The sequence below is a fragment of the Perissodus microlepis genome, chromosome 1 (genome assembly GCF_051167445.1).
Source record: "Perissodus microlepis isolate ML-2025 ecotype Zambia chromosome 1, ASM5116744v1, whole genome shotgun sequence".
NCBI classification, from domain to species: domain Eukaryota; kingdom Metazoa; phylum Chordata; class Actinopteri; order Cichliformes; family Cichlidae; genus Perissodus; species Perissodus microlepis.
This window is the reverse complement of record NC_140461.1, coordinates 16,565,809-16,579,853: the sequence shown is the minus strand read 5'-3', so window position 1 is coordinate 16,579,853 and position 14,045 is coordinate 16,565,809. Positions and strand designations below refer to the sequence as shown.

General features: G+C 40.6%; 1 protein-coding gene across 1 annotated transcript in view; it reads right to left on the bottom strand.

The window, feature by feature from the left end:
• spon1a (spondin 1a) overlaps positions 1-14,045 on the bottom strand; it is a 58,911-nt gene that overhangs the window by 33,456 nt on the left and 11,410 nt on the right. The window contains exons 4-6 of the mRNA XM_084932250.1: positions 8,348-8,421; positions 7,840-7,962; positions 1,570-1,718 (exon numbers count right to left, since the gene is read on the bottom strand). Coding sequence (XP_084788376.1) covers positions 1,570-1,718; positions 7,840-7,962; positions 8,348-8,421 — 346 coding nt within the window. The remainder of the gene's footprint in view (positions 1-1,569; positions 1,719-7,839; positions 7,963-8,347; positions 8,422-14,045) is intronic.

Sequence of the window (14,045 nt, the reverse complement as noted above, 5' to 3'; positions counted from 1 at the left end):
CTCTGCCACATATTATTGTTCGCTGAAAAAAATATAGCGTCCAGTCCAGCAATGTAAATCATCTAAAGAAAAGGGGGTTCTCTTTCACAGTTTGATTACATTTGTGAAGAATTTCTGTTTCATGTTCTCCAGACATAATACGAGGAAAGCCAGTTTAAATTAAATCAAATTTGTGTTTTCTAGAAAACGTTCAATATTTGTCAGTCAAATCCAAACCCAATTTCACTTTCACCTCTAACCTTGGAAGAAACTTGTCTAATGATCCAGGCAGAGAGAAAAGAATAATAGACTGTGTTGCAATAGCTGTGGGAAGGTAGAAATGACATGGAGACCCCCTTGCTCAAACTATGCCCTCATTATCTGCTGCAACACCAGGTCTTCAAAATTAGCTAGCAGGAAGCGCTCAACGGGACCATATGCCTGGTGAGACGCCTGCATGGGTAATTTTGAGACAGAGAGACAGCAACGCGGAGGAAGGAAAAAAATAAAGATATAACATGCTATTTGTGGAAGTACCAGAGATTATAGTCCAAGGAAGCAGGAAGAACATGACAAGTACAAAGACTGTATAAAAAGTTCAGACTTCATTCGAAAGAAAACCAGATGCTGTAAAAGACAGTTATAAAGTTAAAATAAAAGAAACATCCTTCGGATACACATAGAGAGACATAGTCCAACCTAACTGAAATCAGCTACTAATTAACTGTCTTGATGAAAAACAACAGGTTCCTCCTTTTGTCTTCAAAGCACTTCCCGAGTTGTCTCAAACCCCATGTTGTGATCAAAGATTAACTGGTGCGGCTGCACTTTTTAGAGGTATAATTGGTCCAAATTTCATGAAACACCTGGGAAAATATCTTCTAATCTTCTAACGTCTAAACCGGTTCCCAGCAGCGGTACTGCTCCTGATGCTGTGTACTGGTTAAATGTGGTAGTAGAGGCAGGATAAGAATAGCAAAGATGCCTGAAAGCACTAAATGATCTGGACAACAATGTCAAAGCAATTCATTGTATACCGCACTCAGGTGTGCATACCCTGGAACATCCCCTAAGGTTCCTGTGGTGTTGCACAATTCATTTTTCCTTTCCCCCCCCCCTTTTTTTTTTTTTACCAGTTTTCGTCAAGGAAAAACATTCTTAGAAATAAGTTCATTTACTTATAATAATGGATTGCATTTATATAGCGTTTTTCGGGACCCCTCAAAGGACTTTACAATAACGCTATTCATTCACTCTCACATTCATACACTGGTGAAGGCAAGCTACAGTTGTAGCCACAGCTGCCCTGGGGCAGACTGACAGAAGCGAGGCTGCCATATTGCGCCATCGGCCCCTCTGGCCAACACCAGTAGGAGGTAGGTGAAGTGTCTTGCCCAAGGACACAATGACCGAGACTGTCTGAGCCGGGGCTTGAACCGGCAACCTTCCGATTACAAGACGAACACCCAACTCTTGAGCCACAATCGACCCATTTACTTGGTAAATATCCCGACTGCATATCTTATTAATACAAATTTAAATGCTTTTTACCACATGTATAATACAGTCATCTCAACTGGAGTATCTTACCTTCTGCCTGATCTCCTCCTCCATTTTAACTGGTGAACCCAGCTCAGCCACTTGTTTGACACCTTCACTGGCAAAGCCCCCATATTCCCACAGGACATAGTTCTTAGAGTGGGAGGCACCAATTATTGCTGACCAATGATTGGCACGACCTGTAAAGCCAAACAATAAAACGTATTTTAATTTTTTTTTTTTTTATTTATTTAGGACAGTGCATGTTAATGAACATAAATGTAAAAAAAAAAAATTACATGAATGTAAACATGCCAGATTATAGCCAAAGGCTAATTTCCATCTGTTGTCCTTAAACATAAAAAAATAGACATAATAATTCATAAAAATTCATCATTCATTCATAATAAAAACTCCATCACCAAACTTACACATACACACCATTCTGTTCCCAAATAGAACATTAAAACTATACAACTCATACATGATCACACACTTGATTTGTCCATAACCAGTTTTTAACCTTTGCCTTAAAAAAATTGAGTGTAGAGCATTCTCTAATGGGTTGAGGAAGACTGTTCCACAGATGGCCACCCTTAACAGAGAGGACGTTCTGCCCAAATGCTGTCCGTCTGTGGGGTATAAACAAGTCTCCTCGGATTGTAGCTCGAGTGGTCCTGTCTGAGCTTTCTTTATGCTTAATGAACTGCTTTAGTGGTGGTGGAGCAAGGGAGTGTAAGACTTTATATATTAAACACACTCTTTTAAGTTTCACTAAGTTATTGAAGTTCAGTAATTTATGTTTTTTTAACACATGACAGTGGTGGTGGGAAGTCGGTTTTTTGTCAAGTAGTTTTAAACTTCATTTATAAATGTTTTCAATAGTTTTAAGTGTTGTTGGACAAGCAAGTGACCAGGACGTCAAACAATAGTCCATATGAGAGATGATCATTGAGTAAAAATAAGTTTTTGGCCATCTCACCCTTTTTCCTAAAATGCCCTCTGCATCATTCCATTACTGATCCCACACCGGCAATCAAACCAAGAATGCAGCAGTAGACATCACACCTCAACCTCCACTATTATGTAAAGCATAACAATATATAGAATACTGTAGTTTATCTAGGATCGATAGGCTCCTTGTGATGACTACAGGTCATTTTTGGTCCTTACTATCTTACTGTGGGATCACAATAATCTAACTCAAGCTCTTGGTGTTTCATGTTTTCACATTCTTATATTATCCCCCCATCCTATCTTATTATCACCTTGCCTACTAGGATCTTATTATGAACCGGTATTGAAAGGACACTCTGCTCTACCAACCAGAAAGTATAATAATGTTTGTATACCCCTGGTCAAACCTATAAAGTACCATGAGCTTGTGACTAAAAGCCTTACTATATATATATATATATATATATATATATATATATATATTTTATTATTATTATTATTTTAAGTTAAATTGCAAATGAAAATACAATGCTGCAAAAAAATGAGTTAATGCCAGAGGTTTTTGTAAAGTTTTTGTTCATTTAAAACATGATATTCTCACCCACATATGATGGAAAATAGTTCAATAGCAGTCAAGTGGCAAGTCGTATATTTATCTGGGACATACTATAAGGCAGTTAAATTAGTCTGGATGTTTGGATTCATAGAAGATGAATTTAGGACAGTGTAGTTGTGGTGTTGAAAAACTTTGATAGAGCTTAGAGTTTAAACTTTACTTTATCTAATGTAAAAAGAAACAATTTTTGGTCGCTGTGAATGCACAGGCTTGTGAAATCTTACAAAGCAAATTAATATTTAGTCCAAGGGAAAAGAAGACAAACAAGATAAAAATTGAAAGACATAATTGTTTAATATATTTTGTTTAAGTTTGATGGAGGAATGCTGTTCTTTTTTATTCTTTTATCTTAATATCTTATATATTAATTCTATCAATCTTTCTAGGGCAGGTGTCTACGCTCTGTGTCCAAGGGAACTGCCATCACTTGAACTAAATAGCCGCACTTGTCTGTATGACATATAATGGGGACAAAGGGGGAAAAAGAAAATAGAACTGTCAAGGTTATCATGTCACGTAGTTAAAAAAAATCTCCTGTTGGCCTGTTTTACACTGAAATTTGGTCAGAACAGCAGGCTTCTGCAGTTAAAGGAAACATAGTTAAGAATAGGAGAGTGAAATGTGGCTCAAAAGCAGATCTCGAGTAGCAAAAAATTTATTTGTACTACAGAAGAGCAAAATCATACTATATATTCTTTCTGTGGTGTAGTCATTGAATAATATTGTGTAGTACAATATGTGCAGAGATATTTCAACTACTTACCAAGGAAATAACTTTGTGCAAGGACGAATCAATCTGTAGCAAGGAAAAGAAATAGAAGCCACACAGCTTGCCCTATCCTTTTAACAATTGATCTATCTGTGAGGTGTGTGCGTGTATGTGTGTGTGTTTGTGTGTGTCTTCATAAATTTGTGTGACAGTCACTCTCATATAGCTACTCCTATAAAACAGTGAATTAGCTCGCTTTTCGATCTCAGGGTTTATCTTATTCCACTCTAATCGGCATATTGATCTGAATGGCAAGAGCCTGATTTAGACAAGAGAGCCAGTGTAATCTTAAAGTCCATTCACATCCTGATTGTGAGTCTCAAGGTTATATGCAGTGCACCCAACCACAGTAAAATAGCTCAATACTCACATCATTACTCAGGCCTATAACCAGCGCCTAAACCACAGAGCTAAATCATCCACACTGTAGAGTTGCTGTTTTGGTAAAATGTGAGAGTGAGTTAGCTATTCTTTATAAGTTTAGGGTGTTTATTTGGGCTAGTTATTTAAGTTTTATCTTAAATGCTTCATTATCTTACACAAACCATTCCTGAACATTTTTTGTAGTGTGTTTGTTATACAGCCAAATGACCAGGCAACCCCTTAATGTTGCCATTAAGGGGTATGCAGTGGTTTTCACATCGTTTTTGGCATGTCCTACATTAAAAGCTAGAAAGCATTTAAATCAAGTTGGCAACTGTTTACAGGCAATGTGCATCTTCTACAGTGTTGGGACTAACGCGTTATTAAGTAACGCGTTACAGTAACTACGTTATTATTGTGGTAACGAGCACGGTAACTAGTTATTATGCCAAAACCGGGAACGCGTTACTCGTTACTGGGATTTAGATAGGCTCGTTATTCGTTACTTCGTGTGGTGGCTATCGTGGAGCTTCCACAGATTCAATAACATTAGCAAGTGGTGGAAGCCAGCAGGTGGATGAAGGAAAAGGGAGGCAAGAGGAGAGACCCGAAGCAGCCGCTGGTCCGAGAGTGTCAGGTGAACTGAACTTCAGGTAAGAAGTTATAACCTGCAGTCCATCTGGGTCAGATATAAACCAAGTTTAGGTGGAGTTTATTTTCGTTATGCTGACTTTTTCGTACTGCGTGCTAGCTAGCATGACGGAGTTTCTATACAGCTGGGTGGGTGCTATGTTACTGATGTTGAACTTTATTTTGTTCATAAGGTTAATTATTAGAGTTGCCAACCGTCCCGTAAAAAACAGAATCGTCTCGTATTCAGAGAAAATATCATGCGTTTCATATTGAGGTGAAAAGGAACACAGTTTGTCCCTACAATGAAAAAGACACAAAGCTGGAGTTATTCTGTGTTTACGCTGCACAGCTGCCTCTTCTTCTCTCATCCTCTCCCCCTCCCTCTCCTGTTTCTACTTCAATCATGAAACTGATCAATGATCAGCTGATCGGCTTTTCTCTCTTGTTTATTTATCGCCCACTTTGCGCCAGAAAGAGGAAACCAGCGGATGTCGCGCTAAACAACAGCAGCACTTTTAAGCTTGATCAGCTGTTGTTAGAATTTATTTAATATTACTTTCTAGTATCAGCTGATGTTTGCTGGAGCCACAGCTGTAAACCTGCTGGTCATGATATCGGTTTGGTTATGTGATGAGAGGGAAACATGAAGATGAAACCAGGAGATGTCCTTACTGAATCATCAGAGCTGAACAGGTGATGGAGAAAAAGGTTTACCTTTTAGGTGACATGAATGAGTTGAAGGGAAGTTATGAACTGTTTCTGAGAGACAAATAACACCAGGATCCTTTACTAAGTAGCTGACAGCTGGTAACTGTGCAGGGGTGGGTCTAGCAAAGTGTTGCCAGGGGTCCATGTAGGGCATTAAAAGGGAAAGGGGGGCACAAGGAAATACTTTCTTATTCTCATTTAAAATGTCTCACTTTTAAAAAAAAATAATTATCTGAGTCTTGCAACAAACAATTGATAGATTGATACATATATACCATCAGAACAGTGTACATCACTGTCACAACAGTGTTTATTTTCATTCAAAGGCTTTATGATTTTTCCTAGTCAAAATGCCCGGGACGATTTTTTTGTCCCAGTCCAGCTCTGTATGCAGCTCATCTTCAGTCTGGTGTTACCTACATCTTCCTATTCAGAAGGCAGAATTTCCGAGTTCTGAGTACAATCGAAAGCACCACGACTGCAGTTTTTGTGTTGGATGTAAAAAGCAGGCTAGGATAGAATCAGGCGTGGGATTTCTCTCGTGGAAATGTGCACATTATTTTTTCCTTTCTATTGGTAGGTGGCACAGTGCACTTGTGGCAAGTAAGCAAGCTAGAAGACTGGCAATCTTGCTGGGTATCCAGTTACGGAAGCAACACATTAACAAGAGAATTCTGAGTAAAACCAAAGTTACTTTCCCTAGTAACTAGTTACTCTGAAAGTAATGAGTAACTTGAAGTAACTGAGTTACTTTTGATAGAAGTAACTAGTAATGTAACTAAGTTACTAATTTAAAGTAACTTACCCAACACTGATCTTCTATGCAAACTTTGGAAGCAACCACTTGCAACCACTCACTAACTGGTCAGGGAAACACATTTTTCCCAATAAGAGTATCAACAAATTCTTGTTTATCCTTTTCCTATACACAACTCCTATTCAACTTAGGCTACGTCCACACGTACACGGGTATTTTTGAAAACGGAGATTTTCCGTTTTCGTTTTAAAAAATAATCCCGTCCACACGTAAAGGCAGAAATGAAGGAAAACGCTGCTAGGAACATGCCAAAGCAACAGGTGGCGATATATTCCTAACCGTGCAGAAATGTTGGCCAATCAGAAGTCTAGAAGCCTCGGTGGGAAAAAGTAAACAAAGCTGGGGCATAGAAGCAGAACCGAGTCGTATGTGTGGAGGGACAGTAACTGTGTGTGTATATGTAAGCATTTAAGCACTGCAGAGAGTACAATTAACAGTAACAGTATTGTAGAAATTCATTTCACCGAAACAATAACGTGGCGCACAGTGTGACGTCAAAAAAGGCGCACACCTTTGACGCTGCGTTTTCTCCGTTTTTCTCGTCCACACGTAAATGCAAAAACGGAGTTTTTAAAAATATCCATTTTCAGTGACCAAAAACGCAGTTTATGTGTGGGCGAAAGGTGCAAACGCATAGAAAAATCGGCGTTTTCAAAAATACCCGGGTACGTGTGGACGTAGCCTTAGATTCATTCCATATTTTTTTACCCTGGTCATCTGGTTGCTCGACAGTTGAACAACCACTGTCACAGTGAATCATGCAGCCATCTTTTCCCCGGGTAAACCACAACAAGCACTAAATTGTGTATATTTTGGTGGTTTGCAGAAGTACCAAAAACTGCCTACTGAGGCAGGCACCAAAAAGAAGTCAATCCCTACTCCAGTGTTACAATTCTCAAACTTCCAGAATGCTTTCTGCATGTTGTTCAATCCTCCATAACAATTTCTTTCTTACTTCACTTTTGTTTAATTAAATCCTAGTAGTTTATTAGCAATTCGGATGAATTCTGTTTAATTTATTTGGCATCAAATCACAACGACAGTTGCCTTCATGGTGCTCAAGGTAGTAGGTAGCCAGAACTGGCTATGTCCTACGTCCCTACATAATTTTTTCATACAGTCTATTTTCCCACTGATATCCAACCTTTTATGTGACTCTTAGTTCCAATCCATTATTTTAGAACAGTCTTTCAACAAATCAGAAGACAAACACCTGTTTTGTAAGAAGGCACTGTGGTTTTACGTTTGATGTTATCAAAGCAGAATTAAATGTTCATAGTAAGAATTTATAACCACAGAAGAATCAATGCGAATTTAAATTAAAATTATGGCTATGCCCACAATGCGTGTTAGCAAAATCACGTTACTACAGGTTTAGTTTCTTTAGTGACAATTCCTTAATTCATGCAGTATGTATAAGACATGAGATGACATGAAGAACTGAAAAATTGTGCTTACGGGGATAGTCTTTGGGGTGAATCTTCTCTGACCAGTTCCCATAGAAGGTGACTCTGTACTTTGCCGTTCCACAGGCACAACAGTCAAGCAATGGTTTATCAGTAGTATCTCCATACAGGGATTCTGTACAGAAGTGATGGGAGAAAAAAACAAAAGATCACACAGAGTAAGATTACTGATTAGTATAAGGAGCAGAAGAGATGGGTGCCTGTCATATAAAAGAGTGATGGTTAAGAAAGCGGTGAGCCAAAAGGAAGAACACGGAGAAAAGGTGTGCAGCACTGTTCTTTTGATTCGCCACTCAGTGTGGCATCCATCGCCATGCAACCCCCGGGGCGTCCTACTCACAATCATTCGCATCAGTGCATGACAAAGTGAAATGTAAAAATTGCGAACGAAAAAATTGAGTAAAAGGATAGAAAAAAATAAAAGGTTGTCAATGGGGAGCAAAAATAAAGCATCATTTTGATAGTAATACTTTTTATCCAAAACGTTATAAGGAACCTACCTTTCTCACACAGTTTCTTGGTGAGTAAGCCTTCATCCTGGAAATAGATTATCCTTTTCTGCACAATGCTAGCCCTAAATAGATTAACAAGAAAAGAGGGGAACTGTGAGAAGCAAAGTTTGTTGAGGGGAACACAACGTGCAAGTGTAAAGTGAGGAAAAAGTAAGAGTGCAAATTACAAAAAGAAAATACCAAGACAGGAAAAAATGAGGAAATGTTATTTATTTATGTATTTTTTAATAACAATACTAGTCTGGGCTGTTTGTCATGGCAGAGCAAATAGCTGTAGAGTTATTCATAGACCTATTTCTGTTTTTCAGTATCTTCCTGAAAGCAGATATTAGAACTCAGGAAATTGAAAGAATGTTTTTCAAGTTATTTAATGCATTAAACTACAATAAACAAAAAAGTGTGCCTCAGTAATAAAGGTTAAAGTTCGACAAAAGTTCCTAAGGTAGTTCACCAAAATGCCTGGTACAGTACAGCTGGCTATGCACTATGTCAATAAAGAATGAATGACAGGCCAAAAGTAATGCCCACCAAATGTGAGGTCTGCAATGGGGAGGTTTTTCTAGATTGAGCTGTTTCAGAGGCTTATTTCATTCAGTAGTGAAGAAGCATATGTCTATGAGGGGCCTTGACATGTAAATTAGCCACAAAGAGACCTTTTCAGATGCCAACAGACTTGAGAAGCAACAACAGAAAACAAGCCACCGGGGACCTAACTTCCTCACAAACACCAGCCATTTACACCAGCCATGGTTGCAGGAAGGTTTCCACGGGGATAAACCCCAACAATGAGATACTGGATGCAAGTCCAGGGGTAACATCTGATCCAGGTGGGCCCCTTCCAGCTGGACATTTTGGATGCTATGCTACGCTGAGCAGCAGCATCCTCTATTGAGCTGAGCTAATCCCAAAAACAACAGGAAATGTGCATTAGCCTACAGGGTGTGAAATCTTATATATTTATTGTGTTTTTACACAGAGCTGCACATCTCACTGCTGATATGTCCACATGCACCTCTCACATAAATTTAAAAAAGCATGAATGACCACTTCAATGGAAATGCAAAGTCTATATCAGTGGATAACAGCAATATACAATAAATTCCAAAATCCATATTTATATTGTTAAATAGCCAAATATTAGTTTTCTACAAAACTGGAGAAACAAAGAGATGATCACTGTGAATATCCATTTAAAACCAAGATGTTCAATGCAGGTAATCCTGCAGATTAGGTGGAAGATCGAGAATTTGATAAATGCTGGGACTTTAACACATGTATTTTTATGATATCCAGTTATCTCTATATAGTTTGAAGGATAAGACCGTTTGCAAGTAACAAAAAATACCTTTCCACCAATTCCACCCATTTTAACTACCTGCCAAAAAAAACCAAACAAACAAAAAACCCACTTCAGTGTCTGGAAGGCTTACAGCTGTTATTGATTTAAAAAAAAGTGTATCTGCTCCTTAATGTTAACAAAACATGGTGAATTTTGGGATCCCCCCATTTAGCTTTTCAACATATTATGAACAGTGCCACTGAGCAGATCCAGTCTTTTATTTCAAGAGGTGGTGAGCCATAGAAGCCTGACTGTAGTTGAAATACTTTTGAATTAAGGCTTCCAACAGGCTACTGTTCTCCACCACGTGAAATGTCAATTAGGCAGAAAATTCTCATTTTTCACATCACGCAATTAGATGATTCCACATGCTGTACGCCATCTAATCTCGCTGACATAAAGCCTATTGTGGCAGGGTGTGGTTTGTGGCTCAGCTGCACGGGAGGGGTGAAGCAGTGGGTTCAGGGTGTGGTGTGAGGGTAGGCTGACCCCCACAGCTGTTCTTCATTACCTGGTTATGCCTTTCCTAAGTAGATTGCCAGGACCTGAATGGAGCTGTGTGGTGTGTGAAGCCGGAGAAGGCAGCTGAAAAGCTGCAGCAAAGTGTGTCAGGATCAGTTAGACCTAAAACACCTGACAACGTGTAAGGCTGTGTGTGTGGGTCCTTTATTTCTGTCACAGTGGTGCTGAAACCTGAGCCGTGGCATGGCAGAACCACGACCAGCCCTGCCAGTTGAGTCGCTAGCCTGGATAGTGGCCCAGCTGGAAGCCACAGCTGCAGGAACAGTCTGAGCGCCGGACAAGGTGTTCGACAGTGAAGTCAAGTAGCTCTGGTCCTCGTGGACACTGCCGCTGCTCGCAATGGTGCCCCTCTACAGAATGGGGGGGGAGACGTTATATGGGATATAATAAAACTCTGGAGTGTAAATGGGTAGATTTAGTCGCCTGTTCATCCTGGTGGACATCCTGCCCGGAGTGTCAGCTGGTTAACCAGCCGGGCATTCTGCCTCGGCACCTGTAACCTTTAATTGAGGCCCCAATTATAGCGCATTGGCATGGACCTCATTGGCACATTTCTCCCGAGTGCACGTGGATATCGCTTTGCATTAGTCCTGTTGGACTTTGCAACGCAGTATCCCAAAGCAGTGCCTCTGTGCACCATTTCTGCAAAGACTGTGGTGCAGGCTCTGTTTCAGGTCATCTCTCAAGTCTGCATCCCAAAAGAGATACTGACTGACGAGGGCACATCGTTTATGCATGCTGAAATAACTGTATGAATTACTGGGTATTAAATCTGTTCTGACCCACATCTACCACCTTCAGACTGACAATTTGGTGGAGTGGCTGAATAAGACTTATCCATGATTCTAAGTTCATTCACAAGTATGAACGCAATTGGGATCGCTGGTTAGACACTCTGTTGTTTGCAGTGTGTGAGGTGCCTCAGACCTTCTCTCCCTTTGAGATACTGTTCAGCAGGAAGCCACGGGTGGTGTTGGACCTAAAGAAAGAAAACTGGGAGGAAGGTCCCAGTGTGGAAGGCCCGACCGTACTTGACTCATAGAGCACCATTTTGAAATGTGGGGGTGAAGCGCCCCGGAGCCTCCTCCTTGGAGTCGGTGTTTGTGGCTGCCCAGCTGCCTCCCTCGACCACGCAGAGAGGAACTCCTCGGCCAGGGCTAGGCTAGGCCGGATGGGTCCCAAGCCTGAGTTGGGCAGTGGGGTGTGGTTTGTGGCTCAGCTGCAGGGGAGGGGTGGAGCAGTTGGTTCAGGGTGTGGTGTCAGGAGAGGATGACCCATACAGCTGTTCTTCATCACCTGGTCATGCCTTCCCTATTTCAGTAGGTTACAGGGACCTGACTGGAGCTGTGCGATGTGAGAAGCCGGAGAAGGCAGCTGGAAAGCTGCACAAGCAAAACATGTCAGGAACAGTTGGAACTAAAACACCTGTCAATGTGTAAGGCTGTGTGCGTGGGTCCTTTATTCTGGTCACACCCACACTTCTGCCTGCCACTGTATACAATATGCAACTGACATTACTGTATGCTTCTATCATCTAAATGCCAAATGTTTCAATATTATACAGTAATTACATTATTGCAAGTTTTACAGTAAGCTACTTACACTTGTATAAATGAAAACAGTTTAGATCCACTATATCAAAATCACAACTGCCATTGTTTTCTTTGATGGAGCAAAATGGGGCAAAATTCATTCCTTTGCAATTTGGGGAAATTGGTCTCTTGGAGAGTGAGAGGATGCCTGAAAAACTGAAAGGACTTTGCTCGTTTTCAAGAACAAGGGTGATGTGTGGAGCTATTTTAACTACAGAGGAATAAAGCTGATGAGCCATACCATGAAGATACGGGAAAGAGTTATTGGAGCTTGATTAAAAAGAGAGGTGATGATCAGTGAGCAGGAGTATGGGTTTATGTCAAAAAAGAGCAGAGTGTTGATGGAGAAGAATAGAGAAGGTAAGAAAGACCTACATGGTGCTTTTGTGGATCTAGAGAAAGCATACAGGGAGTGCAGAATTATTAGGCAAGTTGTATTTTTGAGGAATGATTTTATTATTGAACAACAACCATGTTCTCAATGAACCCAAAAAACTCATTAATATCAAAGCTGAATGTTTTTGGAAGTAGTTTTTAGTTTGTTTTTAGTTTTAGCTATTTTAGGGGGATATCTGTGTGTGCAGGTGACTATTACTGTGCATAATTATTAGGCAACTTAACAAAAAACAAATATATACCCATTTCAATTATTTATTTTTACCAGTGAAACCAATATAACATCTCCACATTCACAAATATACATTTCTGACATTCAAAAACAAAACAAAAACAAATCAGCGACCAATATAGCCACCTTTCTTTGCAAGGACACTCAAAAGCCTGCCATCCATGGATTCTGTCAGTGTTTTGATCTGTTCACCATCAACATTGCGTGCAGCAGCAACCACAGCCTCCCAGACACTGTTCAGAGAGGTGTACTGTTTTCCCTCCTTGTAAATCTCACATTTGATGATGGACCACAGGTTCTCAATGGGGTTCAGATCAGGTGAACAAGGTGGCCATGTCATTAGTTTTTCTTCTTTTATACCCTTTCTTGCCACCCACGCTGTGGAGTACTTGGACGCGTGTGATGGAGCATTGTCCTGCATGAAAATCATGTTTTTCTTGAAGGATGCAGACTTCTTCCTGTACCACTGCTTGAAGAAGGTGTCTTCCAGAAACTGGCAGTAGGACTGGGAGTTGAGCTTGACTCCATCCTCAACCCGAAAAGGCCCCACAAGCTCATCTTTGATGATACCAGCCCAAACCAGTACTCCACCTCCACCTTGCTGGCGTCTGAGTCGGACTGGAGCTCTCTGCCCTTTACCAATCCAGCCACGGGCCCATCCATCTGGCCCATCAAGACTCACTCTCATTTCATCAGTCCATAAAACCTTAGAAAAACCAGTCTTGAGATATTTCTTGGCCCAGTCTTGACGTTTCAGCTTGTGTGTCTTGTTCAGCGGTGGTCGTCTTTCAGCCTTTCTCACCTTGGCCATGTCTCTGAGTATTGCACACCTTGTGCTTTTGGGCACTCCAGTGATGTTGCAGCTCTGAAATATGGCCAAACTGGTGGCAAGTGGCATCTTGGCAGCTGCACGCTTGACTTTTCTCAGTTCATGGGCAGTTATTTTGCGCCTTGGTTTTTCCACACGCTTCTTGCGACCCTGTTGACTATTTTGAATGAAACGCTTGATTGTTCGATGATCACGCTTCAGAAGCTTTGCAATTTTGAGACTGCTGCATCCCTCTGCAAGATATCTCACTATTTTTGACTTTTCTGAGCCTGTCAAGTCCTTCTTTTGACCCATTTTGCCAAAGGAAAGGAAGTTGCCTAATAATTATGCACACCTGATATAGGGTGTTGATGTCATTAGACCACACCCCTTCTCATTACAGAGATGCACATCACCTAATATGCTTAATTGGTAGTAGGCTTTCGAGCCTATACAGCTTGGAGTAAGACAACATGCATGAAGAGGATGATGTGGACAAAATACTCATTTGCCTAATAATTCTGCACTCCCTGTATAATAGGGTGTCAAGAGAGGAACTCTATATAGTACTGAATGAGGAAGTCAGGATCAGCAAGCAAGTATACAAGGGTGGTGCCAGACATATATGAAAACAGCAAGGTAGGAGTGGTTGGAGCGTCAGATAAATTAAAGATGGGGATAGATTACATCAGGGATCTGCTCTAGGCCCCTTCTTGTTTGCAGTGGTAATGGACAAGCTGACAGGTGTGGTCAAGCAGCAATGAACTATGGCAGCGGTCCCCAACCTTTTTTGCGCC